The 17,738-nt window shown below is 45.7% G+C and overlaps 1 protein-coding gene across 25 annotated transcripts in view; it reads left to right on the forward strand.

The window, feature by feature from the left end:
• The first annotated feature begins 2,939 nt into the window (after nucleotides 1–2,939).
• Nucleotides 2,940–17,738, forward strand: part of ZCCHC2 (zinc finger CCHC-type containing 2) — a 56,747-nt gene continuing 41,948 nt past the window's right edge. For 5 of the 25 annotated variants that reach the window (XR_011542794.1, XR_011542795.1, XR_011542796.1 and 2 more), the window contains exons 1-2: nucleotides 2,949–3,956; nucleotides 15,829–15,940. Coding sequence is in view for 4 of the 25 variants with exons in the window: in XM_070630282.1 (XP_070486383.1) it covers nucleotides 3,015–3,956; nucleotides 15,829–15,940 (1,054 nt within the window). In the remaining 21 variants the exon portion in view is untranslated. Of the gene's footprint in view, nucleotides 3,957–15,828; nucleotides 15,941–17,738 lie in introns of all 25 variants that reach the window. The other 20 variants (XR_011542805.1, XR_011542806.1, XR_011542807.1 and 17 more) reach the window with 9 other exon arrangements.

A 17,738-nucleotide genomic window follows, 5' to 3' on the forward strand; every position in this document is an offset into this window, starting at 1 on the left:
GCAAAAAGAGGAGGACTGGCAGTAGTTAGCTGAGGGCTAATCTTCCTCCAAAAAACAAACAAACAAACAAACAAAAAAGATGTCTTTTACGGGATATATCCCTCTATGAAAGATTTGTATACAAACATACACCCACCATCACCACGGTAACACTATCTGGCCCATCTGAATGATTATACAGGGAATATATAAAATACCAGAGCAGGTGTTCTCAACAGGTAGACCCAGTGGAAGGAATACCTTCCTAGGTTATCTTATTAGAATCATCTGGGTAGGGGGCTGGCCCGGTGGTGCAGCAGTTAAGTTCGCATGTTCTGCTTCTCGGCAGCCCGGGTACGGACATGGCACCGCCTGGCAAAAAGCCATGCTGTGGTAGGCGTCCCACGTATAAAATAGAGGAAGATGGGCATGGATGTTAGTTCAGGGCCAGTCTTCCTCAGCAAAAAGAACAAGATTGGCAGTAGTTAGCTCAGGGCTAATCTTCCTCAAAAAAAAAAAAAAGAATCATCTGGGTAGTTGTTGCCAACTAAACACACCCTCACCTCATCCTGGGCTTTCCATCTGGGCCCCTCTCTGAGAAGCACTGCAGTAGTGCAGCACTCTCACTGAACGTGTTCCCCTTCACTTACAATAGGGTGGGAAAAAGTGGAGGCCTGGTCTAGTGAGGTGTGGAATGGAGAGAGGCTCTGAAAGAAGGCACCGGGGGGAGAAACAGGAAACTGGCCAACTGATGGATGATAACTAGACTCATTAAATCATAGCATATATGTCATGTATGTGTAGAAGCTTTGATCACTGCATTTTCTAATATTGACCAAAGATAGAAGGACAAAAGTCATCATTATTGATTACAAATCTGAATTCTGACGTAAAATTTATGGATCAAGTAATGTGGCGAGTTCATACCAAATGACTTCTTTTCGCCAAAGAAAATGTAAAGACCTTTTGCCTGGGTCACATGTAAAAATCAGCTCAGAGGTTAAGTATTAGCTTACTACACAATATCCCCATGTAGACAGGTGACTCACTCCGGACCTGTGAACACCTGGCAAGATTAATGTCGCTAATGGTTGCCTAATGTATTTCACTGTAAGCTTTAGAAATGTGGGAACAAGAGATGAGATAGGGTAGAAGATTCTAGGGCAGTTGAGGTTGACAGCAAAAAGGGGCAAGGATTGTTAACAAAAGTCCTTGCAAAGTTTTCTCCTGATTGTAATGTCTACATTACACCCAAAGAATACAAGGAAACAGCAAGTTACATGAAAGAATGGCTTTCATATATTTTGCCAATCTCAAATGTGTTGAAAATAATTCTGTCTCCCCTGAAACTGATTTAGGCTTCAGTTCAGCCTTTTACTGAATTATAAATTAGCTTCTTAGGGCATAAAGTTGTGAGATAAAGAGGGTTCAGAACAAGGTCTCCCAACAGATGTCCCACCATTTTCCGAACGAGTTACAATGTGATTCTTATTTTTATTTACATACTCCTGTATAGCTGTAGTAGTAGCACTTGTTAATTTAAAACATTAGGATTTTTTTTAAACCCCACCTTTTTTTAACCCTCAAAAGATCCAGCTGAGTTTTAAAAATCTGGACTATATTGCTAAAAAAAGCGACATTTTGGAGGTCTTCACACCTTAAAAATGTAACAAAACCAAAAAAGAAAAAGAGAAGTTGAAAGCCAGTCAAGGTGGTAGCTTATTAAACAGGGAATTCATATCGGCAGGAAGATTCAAAATGTTAGTGTTAAGCACAGAAACGTTACTTAGCAAATAAAATGACTCCACAAAGATGGAGGCTTTGGGGGGCTTTCGCTAAACTGTCGTGGAAATAATTTCCAAAGAGCGTTAGAGACCAGCGACAGCCGTTAGGACAGGGGCGTCCCCACCGGCGCGTCCCCGTCGGCCGAGAGGCCGTGGCGCTCCCCGGGGTCGAGCGGCCTCTGCGCCCCGGGGCCGCGTGTCCCCAGCTCCGCACGGCGCCGCCGGCGCTCGGCGTGGGCGCTCGCCCGGGATGGAGGCGTCCGGGCCCCAACCACGGCCACAACCCTCCTCCAGACCCAGTTCCCCGATCCGCAACACAGAGACTGAGTCAACACAAGCGATCCTGGTAAAGTTGGGGAGGGGGAATGATCCCAATGCCGACTCCGGAAAGTCGGCCAGCTGCGGAGGGAGAAGGAGCTCAGCTAGGGTTGGCGCGCCCACTTCCAAGGAACCCCCCGCTCCCCGGACGCGTTCAGTGCGGCCGCCAACGGAACCGGGCGGCGGCCCACGCGAGGAGGCGCCGCAGCGGAGTCAGTAGTCAAAAGCTGGCCCTCAGCCCTCGGAAAAGGTGAAATCCCCCACTTCCCTCCTCTCAGGCGGGCTTCGCCGCGCTCTGGCACACCTAGCTGCCGCCCCACAGTCCCACCCTCCTCCTCCCTCCCGCCACGATCGCCGAGACTTTAGGACCGCGCGGAAGCCGCCGAGAGGGAGGTGGCCGAATAGCAGTTGGGCGTGGCTTCTCGGAGAGAGGCGGCCCCTGGGGGCGGGGAGAGCTACGCAACCGTCGGCTCGGGCGGCTGATTGGCTAAGTGCCTGCGCGGAGCCCGCAAGCGTCTCCGCCCAGCCCGGCCGCTCCTCCTCTTCTCCGCTCCGTCCGCCCCGGCTCGCGAGGGAAGCGCTCAGGCGCCGCCGCCCCAGCCCAGTGCGGACGACAGGAGAGAGGCAGGGGGAAGGAGGACGCGCTCGCTCGCTTGCTCCCACCCGCACCCGGGTTCCCCGAGCCGGCGCGGCGCCCAGGGGGAGGAGCCGCCGCGGGCACGCCCCGCCTCCGGCCGGGGAAGACTACGCCAGCGACCCAGGCGGCCGGCCACCGCCCCCTTCGCCGGCCGAGACCCGCCCCTGGCCCCGGCCCTCCCCCGGCGGCATGGAGGGGCCTCGCTCCTGACGGCTGCGCCGCCGCCTCGGCCCCCGCCCCCCGCCCGGCCCCTCCCGCCCGCCCCCGCTCGCATGTCCGCGCCGCCTTAGCCGAGGATGCTGAGGATGAAGCTGCCGCTGAAGCCGACGCACCCCGCGGAGCCGCCGCCCGAGGCGGAGGAGGCTGAGGCGGACGCGCGGCCGGGCGCGAAGGCGCCGCCGCGCCGCCGCCGCGACTGCCGCCCCCCGCCGCCGCCGCCGCCCGCGGGCCCGCCGCGGGGCCCCCAGCCGCCGCCGCCGCCGCCGCCGCCCCGGGGGCTCGGGCCGCCTGTTGCTGGCGGAGCGGCGGCGGGGGCGGGCATGCCGGGCGGCGGCGGCGGCGGGCCCGGGGCGGCGCTGCGCGAGCAGGAGCGGGTGTACGAGTGGTTCGGGCTAGTGCTGGGCTCTGCGCAGCGCCTGGAGTTCATGTGCGGGCTGCTGGACCTGTGCAACCCGCTGGAGCTGCGCTTCCTCGGCTCGTGCCTGGAGGACCTGGCGCGCAAGGACTACCACTACCTGCGCGACTCGGAGGCCAAGGCCAACGGCCTCTCGGACCCGGGGCCGCTGGCCGACTTCCGAGAGCCGGCTGTGCGCTCGCGCCTCATCGTCTACCTGGCGCTGCTGGGCTCGGAGAACCGCGAGGCCGCCGGCCGCCTGCACCGCCTCCTGCCCCAGGTGGACTCGGTGCTCAAGAGCCTGCGCGCGGCCCGGGGCGAGGGCTCGCGGGGCGGCGCGGAGGACGAGCCCGGCGAGCGCGGCGAGGACGGCGAGGAGGACGCCGAGAAGGACGGCTCCGGCCCGGAAGGCGGCGGCGCTGAGCTCCGGCCGGGCGGCGGGCTGGGCTCCACGGCCCAGGAGGAACTGCTGCTGCTCTTCACCATGGCCTCGCTGCACCCGGCGTTCTCCTTCCACCAGCGGGTCACCCTGCGGGAGCACCTGGAGCGGCTCCGCGCCGCGCTGCGCGGGGGCTCCGAGGAGGCGGAGGTGGAGCCGTGCAACTTCGCCGGCCCCGGGGCCCAGGTAAGGCTCGCGGGCCGGTCGCCGCCCGGCCGCCCTCCTGGCTTGGCTCTCGGACACCCGTTGGCCGAGCCTCACCGGCGCAGGTGGCTCGGAGTCCCCACCCCCGGCTCCCAGCCGCGTCCTACTAATCGTTTTGCTGGGCCGCTCGGTTCCACTCCCTCCTCCCCCCACCCCGTGCACACAGAGGCACCCGCCATAACAGAATGCTCTAGAAGTCTCTTCCGTGCCGGAGTTGCCACGGAAAACATGGACCTCTCAGCCGCGGTCCCCTTCTCGGATGAAGGGTCTCGGGACATTTTTGGCTTTGAGCATCTCTCGGGCCCTGGGCGCTGGGAAAGGCGAAGCGCTGGAGGAGCCGGGGTGGGAGCCGCAGGCTGGCCCCGGGCAGTGCTTTCCTTGGCGTGGCTTGTGGCGCTCCGGTGACACGTTTTAAAGCTCTGCCTTGCCCCTGGGGGAGGTGTACTAAGGTGCGCTCCCGCCAGGCTGCCCCTGTCTTTGGCACAAAGGGGCTTTGGGTTTTTTCCTCAGCGTGTGCCTGAGTTAAAAGGGGTCGTAGGGGTTTTTTGGCTCCTGCTCAGGGACCTTGATGTTTCCAAAAGAAATCTGATGTGGAGATCTGCGAATTGACTCAAATTGAGTAGTAGCGCAGGTTGTTGGCGTAAAGAAACCTCTCCTGGGACGCGCTGGTTATGCCGTTTATCTCTGGCATAACCTGCTTTCTAACGGGCTGGAGTCGTGCCTACACGTTTGGATCTGGAGATATTTGTTGGGCTTTTAGTATAGGCATAAATGTCTTTTTCTAAAACGTTATTAAACACTAAAGTGTAGGAGACGAGAATCTAGACGAGTCGCTTGTCGCAGATGAAGTTTTTATAAAGCCATGAAAGCAGTTTAATAATAACTTAGGCCCAATATAAAGTCCTTGAGCGTGACAAGTTAAGGGAGGAGAGGGGAGCAGGTTTCAGTTAGAGCAAACCTACGTGCGAGAAGAGTTTATTTTCCTGGTTCACAGTTACTTAAAAGGTATTAATTTGGATGCCATGCTTTTCAATTGAGGTGATTTCCAGGATGATATATTGGCAAAGGGGATTTTCTTTCCCTCCTTGCTTGAAAGTTAATTCAACTTACGTATCTGTTGTTATTCAATACCCTAGGACTAAAACTGGGTATTGTATGTCTCTAACGGCTTTGTAGACTCAGTAGCCATACAATCAAGGAATTTGGGAGCTGGAAGGGATTTAGCGATCATCTAGGCTGAGCCCCTCCTTTTAAAACTAGGCTTCTATGAAGAGACTAACTCACATTTTAGCACGTTATCAAACTCATGTAGTAATGCTAATACCCAGTATTTTCTTGGTGAGCTTGAAATTTTATCTTCCAGCGTTTACTACTAGCTTGCAGTTCTGTCAACTGATGGTAAAAGCCCTTTCCACTCCTCAGCCTGCTCAATTCCAAAAAGTCCTTATGCGACTGCCGTGAAATTGATAGAAAAAAGCCTGAACTCAGGAGGAATACGTATTTGTATATCTTATTTTTAAAAATTTCTTCTAATACATATTGTAAAGATAACCTTTGATTGTAGGTATAGTGGAAATGACCCACAGTGGAACAGTTTATATTCATTCCATTCATGTTCTATCAAGGGTAACCGATTTCTGATTTTTAACTGCTGCGAGTCTTCTTTCTCCTCTAAATTTTGCTTATAATGCGAGTGTTGGAAGCCGACTAGAGGAAAGGGAGAGATGCGTGCAAACCAGCGTAATGAGATTTTTATTTTGACTGCAGTGTGTGGCCTTTTCTGCCAACCAGTGAGTGCTGGGAGGAGTGGACGAAGTGAGGCTGGGCATCCTGCCATTAATTTCAGCACATCATTACTTCTCAGGCAGTGCCCTGGGCTGGGGCCATCAGTTGACGTGGGGGAATAAATCATAGGGGATATACGTACTACAGGTGACGCTGAAGCCTATTTCTAGACACTGGTGGGGTGCTGAACTTTTTTCTCCAGTAGTTGTTTAGGGTTATCCTAACAAATCATTTGTCGAATTACATTGTTACAATCCCGCATCTTTTGCTTATTAGCCCGGACTCTGGGTCCCCCAGCTGTGGCATGCTCTGGCCTGGAAGACATTTCCGTTTCCAGGATTTTGTTGCTCCCAGACTGTCACTCCGGAGGCTGCAGACGGGAGTGGATCGATTTCAACCCCGATTCACTGCAGTCCAACCCAGCTGTTCCCCGGCCTTTGCCGCCGCTGCGCTCCGGCGGATGGAGGGCCCACTGAGTGTGGAGGGAGGCGCCCGCATCTCGCGCCTGTCTCGCGCCTGACGGCCCGGTGGTCTGGCGTAGCCGCGGACCAGCACAGGGCCACGGGGTCCCGCCCCGCGGGGCTTCTCCCCTCCCCCGCCCTGCAAGATGGCGGCCGCGCGCTGCCCACATGACTGGCGCGCCGGCCCCGCCCCCTGGGGGGCGGGCTGAGGACGGCCGCGCCTTTGCGGGGGCCTCCCCTAGGCCTCGGCTGGGCGGAGGTGGGTAGGCGAGCGGAGAACCACTAGGATGATGTACCCTGGGGACCTTGAGGGGAAATTCGTGTGGCAGCCCTTTATTGCCCCGAAAGGAACCTTTTAGATCTGTGTAGGTAACTTTAATTGCTTGGGAATCATTCTATTTCTTTTTTTGGTAAGGAAGATTGGACCTGAGCTAAAATCCATTGCCGTTCTTCCTCCTTTTGCTTGAGGAAGATTGTCGCGGAGCTATCATCTATGGCAGTCGTCTTCTATTTTGTGTGTGTGGGACACGCCACAGCGTAGAGTGATGAGCAGCGCATAGGTCCATGCCCAGGATCCGAACCTGTGAACCCGGGCAGGGAAGCGGAGCACTTGAACTTAACTGCTCTGCCACCCAACCGTCCCCATTCTGTTTCTTACTACTGTCTGAATGTCATCTATGCTAAGTGGATAAAGTAGAACTAATCTTTTAATTTTCTTTTCCGTTAGAATAAGAGTATACTAGCCCAGGATAGTGTTCTTGGCTCTTTGAAAACTTGTATCCAGTACCTAATGTGCAGTAGCTTCTGTTTAAAATAAGCAAGCAAATATTAATAACGTCTACAGGGAGAACATGTGCTTTAATGCAAATTTTGAATTAATTACATATGCTTTCAGGTTGACCAGGCCCAGCAACGGTTTGTGACATATCATGGTTATAGTGTTAATGGTTGAGGTGACAAGTCCCTAAACTTGCCACTGGAATGTACTTACTAGGTCATTTTAGAAAAATGGGGGAAGATTAAACAACTGTATACCTTAAATTTTTTTTTTTTTTTTTTGAGAAAGACTAGCTCTGAGCTGACATCTGTGCCAATCTTCCTCTATTTTATATGTGGGTTGCTGCCACAGCATGGCTGAGGAGTGGTGTAGGTCTGTGCCTGGGATCTGAACCCTGACCCACGAAGCAGAGCACATGGAACTCGACCACTAAGCCACAGGCAGGCCCCAAACAACCATATTTTTAACAGTAACATTTTTAGGGTTTTCCTCTGTGATTTGGATGATTGTAGAGGAAATGTTACATTGGATTACAACTTAAATGTTGGCCTTACTTTTTTTGGAGACTTGTGCGTGAAGGTCGTGTTCTTCACAACTGCTCTGGGTAGTCGGTCACTTGCATAAAGTGCAACAAATAAGCCAATGGGCAGTAGTGAAAATACTCATCATTAGCAGTGTCCTAGGAAATTTGGGTGATTGGTGTAGTTATGTGTTAAGAAAGTTACAGACTGCGTATATGGCATAAGTGAAACGACTGGGTTTTAAAAATGGGTCCCTTCTTGTTAGGAACCCTAACTATAAACGATGTGTTAGCACTGGCAACAAAAAACTGCATAAGTATTTTGGAAGATGATAGTCATGTTGCTTTTTCATTGGAAAGAGGAAAGGCAGCCAAGCTTCCTCTCTTTGAATGCCTAAAGACATCTTTAACTGTTCATGAAAATGGAAATTCTAATTTTGGAGATTTTACCCCCAGTTAGCAACACAAAGATGAAGAAAGCCTGAAATCCATAGACTGTCTTATCTTGGTAGTGGTTAGTGGTTAACAATGTTGGTCTGGCATGGTTCTTTGGAGATTGTGTTTTCAGTATCCTCAAAATGCAGTTACTTGGCACGTAGTACTAATGTTTGAATTAAGGATAGAAACGGAAAACTTTTGATAGTAAGACACATGATCATCCTGTGTCTTACTGTTATTTGAGCTTATGAAACGAACGTATTTGAACTCATGAAAATTAAGTGGCCATGGGTCATTTACTTGGCAGAAGTTAATGAGGTTACTGGAAAAGAAAACTTTGCAAAACTGTTAGTTTCTCAGAGCATAGGTTAATTAGCTATATTGTACTTGACGGAGCAAGTACCTCAACTCGTTATGATGATACAGATAATGTATTGGTAATATTGGGGCCTGAAAAAGAAAGCTCTTTTCAGAGAGTTTTAACATAAATGCTCCTACTCTAAGATAACTGGAATATGTGTGTGGCAACCAGAACCCTAGTAAGAAAACTGACCTACGATGAGAAGGGAGAGGTTAGTTGTCAAGATTTCACCTGTCATTGTAGTAGGTACTAAAAAAATGCTTTCTAAAACTGACTTTGAAAAAGAATTCTAGGGCCCGACCCCATGGCCCAGTGGTTAAGTTTGCGCACTCTGTTTTGGTGGCCCAGGGTTTCGCCGGTTTAGATCCCGGGAACCGACGTGGTACCGCTCATCAGCCTATGCTGAGGCGACATCCCACATGGCACAACCAGAGGGACCTACAATTGGAGTATGCAACTATGTACTGGGAGGCTTTAGGGAGAAAAAAAAGAATATTGGCAACAGATGTTAGCTCAGGCACCAATCTAAAAAAAAAAGAATTCTAATGCTCACAGGTAATAAATACCTTTATTTACTTAATTGGTCACTGCTAGGAGATTTTACAGTGCCTAGTATCACTGTAGCAGTGGGCGCTGTCTGAGAAGGCTTTCCCTCTCCCCTAAGGGAGCGATTATAACAGTGCTTTCGTTAGGATTAAATGAACAAGTGCTTGTAGAATGATGCCTGGCACACGCTCTTCAATAAATGTTAGCAATTATAGGTAAAAGTTAAGCCTTGTTTGGAAGGTGGTGGTACAGGAGTCCGTACAGCATCGCGCAAATTGAGAGTGGGGAGCAGACTTAGCCATGTCTCTTACGGGAAATTTTAGGTTGGTTTGGCTGCAGCAAAGAATAAGAGCAGTTCACTTATAAATACCTTTTGGAAAACGCTTTTAGAGTATCACAGTTAACTCGTGATTATTTAGTAGCAAATGGGAGCTATTGGGGATCCCCCTCAGTTTCTTAGATTTTTCTGTGCAGTGGTTTTCTTATACCTCAGTAGCAGCAGGGGGTGGTGGAGATGGAGAGGAAGCAAGTTCCTTTCCTCTAACTAATGTCGTATATATACGTGTGTATACATACACACAGTTTTCATATATACATTATATATATATACACTATATATATATAAACACAGGTTTTTTTTACTACTTTTTGTGGGGTTGAGGACAGGAAATGTGCTGTAGAGGCGCTCACAGGCCTTGAAGAGTGATAGCCATGTTTAGTAGAGCCCTAGGCTTTGGAGGCTTAAATGCCAGCTCTGTCACTAGCTCTTTGATATTAACCAGGCCACGTAAATCCCTAAGTCTCAGTCTTATCTGTAAAATGGGGATAATAACTTCCTTTTGAAGTCCCGATGATTGAATTGAGATAAGATGTAAAATAATTCACATACTGTCTTGAAAACAAATTCTCTGAGAATGATGCTCAGTGCATTTTTCTTTTCCACTAAGCTGCAGCCATCCAGATTATTGTGTCAGTTGTTTTCAGGAATGAGTTTTCTTTTTTTTTTTCACTTAATAAAAATCCATATGATATAGTATTTTCTATATTGTCCTCTATTACCATAACTCTAAATTGATTGATGTCCAGGAAGGACAGGTAATTGAAAAGGTATTATTTGAGACAGGTTTATTTGGGGCAGTTATTTTTGTTAATGCTTACATTGTAAAGATCTGATATGCTGCAGATAAAATAAGCCCAAAGGAAGCATTTCTCTGGGTCACAAATCGTTAAGATACGTATTCTCCCCATGTTGGATTTGAGGATGGGAATGGAGAAAACACATATTTTGAATTTGGATTATCGTTGACTCCCATGCAGCTATAATCTACTTAGATCTTTATCCAGTTTTCACATTTAGCTAGAACACTATTCTATAAAGCTATTTTGCAATTTCGTTACATAATTTTTCATTAGTTCAGAGCAGACTGGAATCCATGGATAATTAAGGAACATTTTTATGTCTTTTTTATAGAAGCTGTTAAATTGTCTAATTTTTAAGCTTATTTAATATTTTTGTCCTTCCTTGAGAAATATTAAGCTAATTTTTTTTTTTTTAAAGAGCAGCAAGAAGGCCTGCGCTACCCTCAGAGCAGACTGAGCTTCCCTTTTACTGACTCTCTTTTTCATTATGGAGGACTGTGTGGAACAGCACTCCTTTTACTCACAGAGAAAGCTTTGTCACAAAAGCCTCCTTCGTCAGTCTGTGTAAACAGTCACTCTAGAAGGGAAGTGCCTGATGGGGTGTTGATGTTACAGGTGGCAGAGCTGCTGAGCGCTTGGTAGTCCATTTCCTTCTGTTCTTCCTATGCTCCAGGGAACTTTTGGCCTTTAATTCCCTTTTAAATGTCTTAGCTCATTAGAAGTGTTTTGTGTTCATTCAAGAAATAATTATTTGAGGTCAGATTTAGGTTTTGAAAAGGTCACTTTGGCAAGTTATGTAGTCTTTCCAAGTTTCAGACTGCTCAGTATAAAATAAGAATATTGACATTTATTGCGTATAGCTGCTGTGAAGATGAACATGATATATATGAACATGCTTGGTAAATGAGACATATATATATCAGTCAATCTCTATATCAGTTGTTTAAAGAGTGAATAGCGCAGTATGGTTGCAGTAGATGAACAGAAATAACAGAAGTTTGAAGAGGTGATGGGGTGGATTACAGAGGGTCTTGAAGGTCATGTGAAAGGAGTAAGTTGTCAGCAGGTTGCAGTGGTGGCAGCCACTGCAAATTTGTGTGCACATGCCTGTTGTGAGTCTCCCTGAGATGTCCGCTGTCACTGTAAACCTAATAACTATGAAAACAATGCATCGTTGATTTAGAAAAAAAATCTTGCAGTCTCATCCAGGTCTCTCAATGGTACCGTTATACTTGGAGTGACTCTGATTTGCTTCATCCTCTCCTCCCTTCATATCTTGAATCCACCCTTTCCTCATCCTTGCTGACACCATTCTCTTTAGGGACTTTATGCCTAAACTTTTATAGTAGTCTCCTAACTGATTCCCCTGTTTTCGGCCTTCCTACCTCTTACCGGCAGATCCCGCTGCCAGATACATCTTCCTAAAGCAATATTTACTCATGTCTTTTTTTTCTCGCAGTGACTGATGGAGCCTGGCCACTAGTAGGTCTTTGGACTCAAAATTCTCTTCTTCTACTCTTTTTCATACTTACCTTTCATTCAAGCCTGGTTTGTGCCATCACTTCTGGATGATGTTCTCTGGAATTGTCCTTATGGTGGGCTTCTAATAAGATTCTTTGCCACATCTGAATTCCAGTAGCACGCATATTCTGTGTTATGATTTTGGCACTCCTCTTATGAGTCTGAATTATGTAACCTAAAAATTGACTTTCTCTCCTAGATTTCAAGTTCCCCAAGCCTCAGGCATGATATATCATTTTTTGTCAGTGTTGCATATAGTGTCATACGTACTCAGTCAAAATTTCCTATGCTTAGGCTTTTCAGATATAGCTTTGACAAATACCAGTATGATAAATTGCTTTAAGACAAAGTGCATCAGGCAGTGATTTTTTTTTTTGGTCTTGTATTGAATTATACTTATCAGCTACTTTATAAAAATAGTTACAGCTGTATCGTATAGGCACAATTGCTTTGGAAATAATAATAGAAACTGTTTCTTTAACTACAAAGCCATGAAACAGTATAGATTTGAACTGAATCTTCAATGAGTGAATGCTGAATAGTTGTGATTGTTAATTACTCTTTCATATCCGACCATTTGTTCTCCCTAAGTTAACTAAGCTTTTGTCTGTGGGGGGTGCATAAATTGGGGCAAACCTATGGGTGATGTTTTGATAGACTGGAAAGTCGTAAATTACAGACTATTTTCTTATTGTTTGGGTAGTTATCTGTAGTTGTCTAGTGGTGATCTCCATTTTATGATTTGCTTGAGAGGCAGTGGGAGTCAGATGCAGAGTTGAGGGCGTAACTTGCTTGTGATCAGAAAGTTAAAAACTTACTTTGGTCACTGAGTGAGCAATCTATAAGAGTTGTGGAATTTTTATATTTCTTGTTAGGAATGCATAAATAGGGATAGTTAAGAAACATAACTTTCCTGTAGTATAATTGATTTTTGTTTTGGGTATCAAATGATTGAAATTCACTAGTGGGTTTGGAAGGGGCAACTTGGTCACATGTGAGCCAAAATGCTGTAGTGTTTGTGGAGCACTTCCTCGAGAAAGAGGTCATTGTACTTACAGAGGTTGCCTGTTGAGAGGGTAGCATTAAGTGGTTTTGTTAGTTTGGGGAAGGTGCCTGTTCTTGCAGGTGGCATTGAACACGAGTCCTAATGCAGTGTTTCCCAACGTGAATATTCAGCAGCCTGTAAATCACTTACTGTCAAGGATCCTTCTTAAACTCTATACATTTCAATTTCTACATGGTTCCAGGAACGTTTCCTCCGCTGGGGTGATGGTGGTGACTCTGCTGCAGGAGCCAGAAGTGGCTGCAGTGCCACTGCCTGTTAAGCTTCTGAGCCCAGGGCTCACTTCTGCCAGGGACACCTTGTGTCCCCTAGCTCTCATCTCCTCTGGGGTGCAGCTGTGAAGGAGAGGCACACCCTCTCTAGATCCTCTTGTACTCATGTTGGTGGGTGTGTTCATTTCACCTCACCCGAGAACATCCTGGCAAAGTGGGGATTTAAAGATTTGGGGCCTGCTACCCCAGGGAGGTAGCAATTTCTGGTTCAATGTCTAGTTCTGGGGTAAAAGAAGAGATCTTTTCCCTTCTGTGATAGGAGAGCAAAAAGTTGGTGAAAGAAACACAGATGCTGATGCTAAAAAGGGGGTCCCCAGCTTTGGTCTAGCCTGGGAATCCGTTACCACTACCCCTGTGCGTTATTCTATACCTTTGTAGTTTTGTGGTCCAATACCATTTATATTTTTCACAGTCCACCTGCCAACTACAGATGACGCTATTCAGGTTGAAATAGCATAAACATGAGGGGAGTTTTACAAGGAAAACATCAAGGCCAGTTCTTGGGTAAAAAGTGCTGCCCTCACTTCTCTTTCATTCTCCACTCTGCTCCTCCCCCGTAGGCTTCTGTGTCAGCATTCTTTTGCCAGATCTTCCCTAAGTGTGCATCGTACAAGTTCAGTTCTCTAGAAAAGACACAGACAATTTTAATGATTTTTAATTTGTAATAAATTCACAGAGTTCCCCCAAATACATAGAAGGTTATAGGCATGAGTTTCCCTCGCCCATCTTGTTCCACCCACCCAGTTCCAGTCCACCCCTACTCTGCACAGATAACCACTGTTCATAAATGTCACATTAAGAACAACTTGCGACGCTGCTTTGCTATGGTCAGATCTGGTCTGTGGGCTGTGATGGCAGAAGAGTATATGCAGATTCAGCAAATTGTTTGGCCCTTCCTCCATGTTCAGTAGCTAGAGTGCATTTACCCATGCTTTAAGACGGTTAATTCTGCCACACTCGTCTTGCTGAATCACCTTATACCTCTATTTCTAGTTAAACTAAACAATAAGTTACATAGGAAGTGAGTCCACGATCATCGCAGAAATCCGTATCATGCAGGTTCGGAGCTGGTCTCTCTAGCGCGGCAGCCTCAGGGGAATTGCACTTCTTACGTGGTGGCTCAGAACTCCAAGAGCAAGAGTTCCAAGAGTCCCAGGCTGCAAAGCTTCTTATGACCCTCAACCCTCTTAATCCAAGCAGAGAAAAATTCTCCACTTTTCATTTGGTCCTAACACTTTCGTTTAACTAGTCTTTGTAAAATGCCAATTCTGGCATGTCATCTGTATTGCATTTTCATGGGAATCTGAACTTTTAATAGAGAAAGTGGGTGTAATTCCTCTCTGTAAGATATCATTAAACCCTTACTCTCAGATTTTTATGGCACCATTCCCCTACTCAAAGTAAAGAAAAGCATATTTGACGTGTGAAAACAGGAGACAGCACAACCGACAACCATTCACTGTTGGAACTAGTAAATTCCGTGATTCTGATCTCTGTAGCACATGCGGCATTAGATTAAGTTTTTATTAAATTTTAAATTTTATAAATGGTTTCTCAACTTAGTCTAAATGATTTTATACCACTGCTACATGCTGAGGCTTGGTGGGGGGCGTGGAGAAAACTTCATTAGTAGATATTTCATGGCTTGATGAACTTTAGGTCTTTTGTAGTGAGTGATTCTATGGTCTCGGTTAGAATACACGTGATTTTGTTATTGTTAGAAGAATTCCTCTGTCTACCTTTTTTTGATCAGTAATACTGAAAATTGGTGAATGCCATCATGCTAAATGTTTCAGAAGTTGGATGTTGACTTAAGAGGTCTGTGCCCTCTTTCTCATGAGGTGGTTTATGTAGACAACCTTTATTTCTTCGAGTTTCTAGAGGAAGACAAACTATAAGGCTGAAGCTTAGCTTCCAAGAGAATCTGATGTGATGCTTTATTCCCAAAAATAGAGCTGTCAGCGGGCGACCCGTACTCATTGTCAGGCCAGGATGCGTGATTAGACAGCAGAGCAAAATATTTTAAATTAGGATTCTTGGGAAGTTTAGAGTCCACTGTTTGCTTCATGTCTTTGCGCAATTTAAAAAAATTAATGTATATTATTTATTGCAGATTTGCAAAATTGTAACTGGTTCTTGAAACTGAGGTGATTTTGATCTCAGTAGTTTTTTGAGAGTATGAACGTGAAGGGGGATAGGTGTGAGTTGTGATAAAGAACTGTTATAAAGCTCTTTTATTTTTTGGCTTAACCAGTGTGTTAGAGCAACAATATGTATGTGACAGTGCTTGAATTCTGGAGAGCTGTGTGTAAGATTAGCATGCTCTTTTTTACTCCACGCAGCAGTTCTCCTAGGAGTAAAACTCACTCCAGTTCACTAATGATACTGATCGGCAGAGCAAACCCAGTTAGATTTAGAGCACACAGTTGATATTAGATGGTTTAACGTTAATAGTAAACTCCTGTCCATACACGTTGTTTAGAAAGATTTGGCATGAATTGATACCTTTTGTAAAACTTTCCTAACAGAGCGTCTTATTAGACTGTCACTAAAACTAAGTAATGAATAAAAATTCCATAATAATTGATGTAAAAAATGCAAATGCTTAGCATGAAGGGAACCGTCTTTTATATGTGTTCCTTCGATTGTGGTTCGCTTTTATATAGAATTAACATCATTGGCAATTCTGAATAGTAACATGCATTATGTCTCAAGAAAACTGGATCAGTAAACAATTGATAGAATATTACTGTTAAATGATGATAAATATTAATACTTCTCCTTTTCCTTACTGCTCTGACACTTTGCACCTTTCTTCCCTTAATGTATAATCACCTATTTGATCTCTAAAAATTCCTATCAAAGTGATTGCTATTAAAAGTATAAAACTTCAATCTGGTTTATTTTTATAGAATTTACTATTCTTAGTCTATGGTGTAGATTAACACATGCCCCTCTTTCTCATCCAGAATGACTCTGCTCATGGTGATTACCTGCAAAGTAACGAGGCCAGTTTAATAGAACAAGCCCCAATGCTTCATGACGGACTTACTGTGGCACCTCATAGAACCCAGCGAGAAGGTATGCTTTTTTTTGTGAACTTAAAGCATCTGTACATGGAAAGATTACAGAGTGCTATTTGTGTTAGTTACCTCTAACTCTGCTCTCTCCTTTTTGGAGTAGAGAAATCCTCGAGGTCCTAGGTTTACCTCACATGCTGGTCCTCCCACTTCTTTGAGTCAGCGTCTGGGGTCTGGCTCTGTAGTGCTTGGCCCATCTTAGTGCGTGCTTACTTGATTCTGCCTTGCAGCCAGTTGTCTTAAATCTGGTGGCATACTTCTGGAGGGCAAAGACCTAAACATATTCCCAGAATATTTAGTATATAGTGATTTACATGTAGAATGTGCTCAGCGTCTACTGGAAAAATAAATCTTAAAGATGTTCACTGCAAGAGAGTCACGAAATGTCTTAGAAGTCCATGCTTCCTGCAATAATGCAGTTTTCAAGAGGGCTGGGATCAGGGAATGAAAGGACATTAGCATCTGAAAAGAAATGAATTGAGATATTCTCGTAGCATTTACACATTAACTTACACATTAACTTATGTTGAGCGAAAAACTGAAATGGAAAATGTAGACTGCCACCTTGGCAGCCTTGAAATAATAGTGAAGGATGTACAGTGAGCATCACACTCAGTTATAACAGCTTTGAATTGATGTTTTTTTGGTTTCCTTTAGTCCCAATAATAATCTTTTTTGTGTAATAATGTTTTTCCTCACAGAGGAAAAGTATGTATGGATGTTTAATGTTTAAAAAAAAGTTCACATAGTTAACCACTTCTGTTCAAGACTACTAAACTATTTGAATCATAGACTACTTCAACCAGGCTCACTCAACATATGAGTAAAGCAGAGTTTGGTTTTACAGTGAAGGTCTTTTTTTTTTTTAATAAAAATACTTTAGAAGTACATGAAGACTACATCCAAATGCTAATGAGTAGCTGTAAAGTGGTGCTCTACATGATTTTTCTTATATTCTTAATTTTTAAACAAATGTATGTAATCCATACTTTTCAGTTTTAATTTATGAGGGTTGGAGGGTCTCCCGTTATTGGCCATTCCTCACCACATGCTCTGTTGTCTGACTCATCTTGATTCTGATCGATCACAGCAGGCATACCTTGAAATCACGGCTGAAGACGTAGCTGTGTTCCATACCCTATAGTGCCCTGGTGGTCCCTGCCTTTAGTCCACTGGTTTGCGGAAGTAGAGCTGCTTTATATTTCTGAACGTTGGTTAGTTTAGATGGTTTTTGCTTAGTAGCATCATCCTTTACATCATTTAATAGAAAAACTTCTGAGAACAGCAGACCCTCCGTCCCACACTGTGGCCTTTAGCCCTGTAGCGATTCTGAAGTTACAGGCTTCTCACCTGGCTTTTGAGACTTTTGTCTCCATCCTCAACGTTTCTCACCTAAGGGGAATTGGCCCAGAAGCAAGTCACCAAACACTATGTATTTGGAAATACAAAATACTGGTAATGGTATCTGCTTGGTTTGGTGTGAAGTCTGTTGACCAGCAAATGTCTGTATCCCTGTGTTTCCTGCCTTCTCATTGCCCGTCATCCCTGGTCTATAACAATCTTATTTCTTCCTGTTTACTTTTGTTACTTTGTATTTTCTACTTCATCTATTTTAACTTCTTCCTTTAAGGCAAAATGAATCCTTCCCTCCTCTTCTCCATCTCCTTTCTCCAGAATCCAACACTGTCTGTTGAGTCACTTTCCTAACTTCTTCCCTGTGACCTTTATCATCTTCATTACTACCAGCCTCATTATTGTTTTAAGTACTATTTCTTTCATTTATACCCTGAGCAACAATC

This window comes from Equus przewalskii, chromosome 7, assembly GCF_037783145.1.
Source record: "Equus przewalskii isolate Varuska chromosome 7, EquPr2, whole genome shotgun sequence".
In the NCBI taxonomy this organism is placed as follows: domain Eukaryota; kingdom Metazoa; phylum Chordata; class Mammalia; order Perissodactyla; family Equidae; genus Equus; species Equus przewalskii.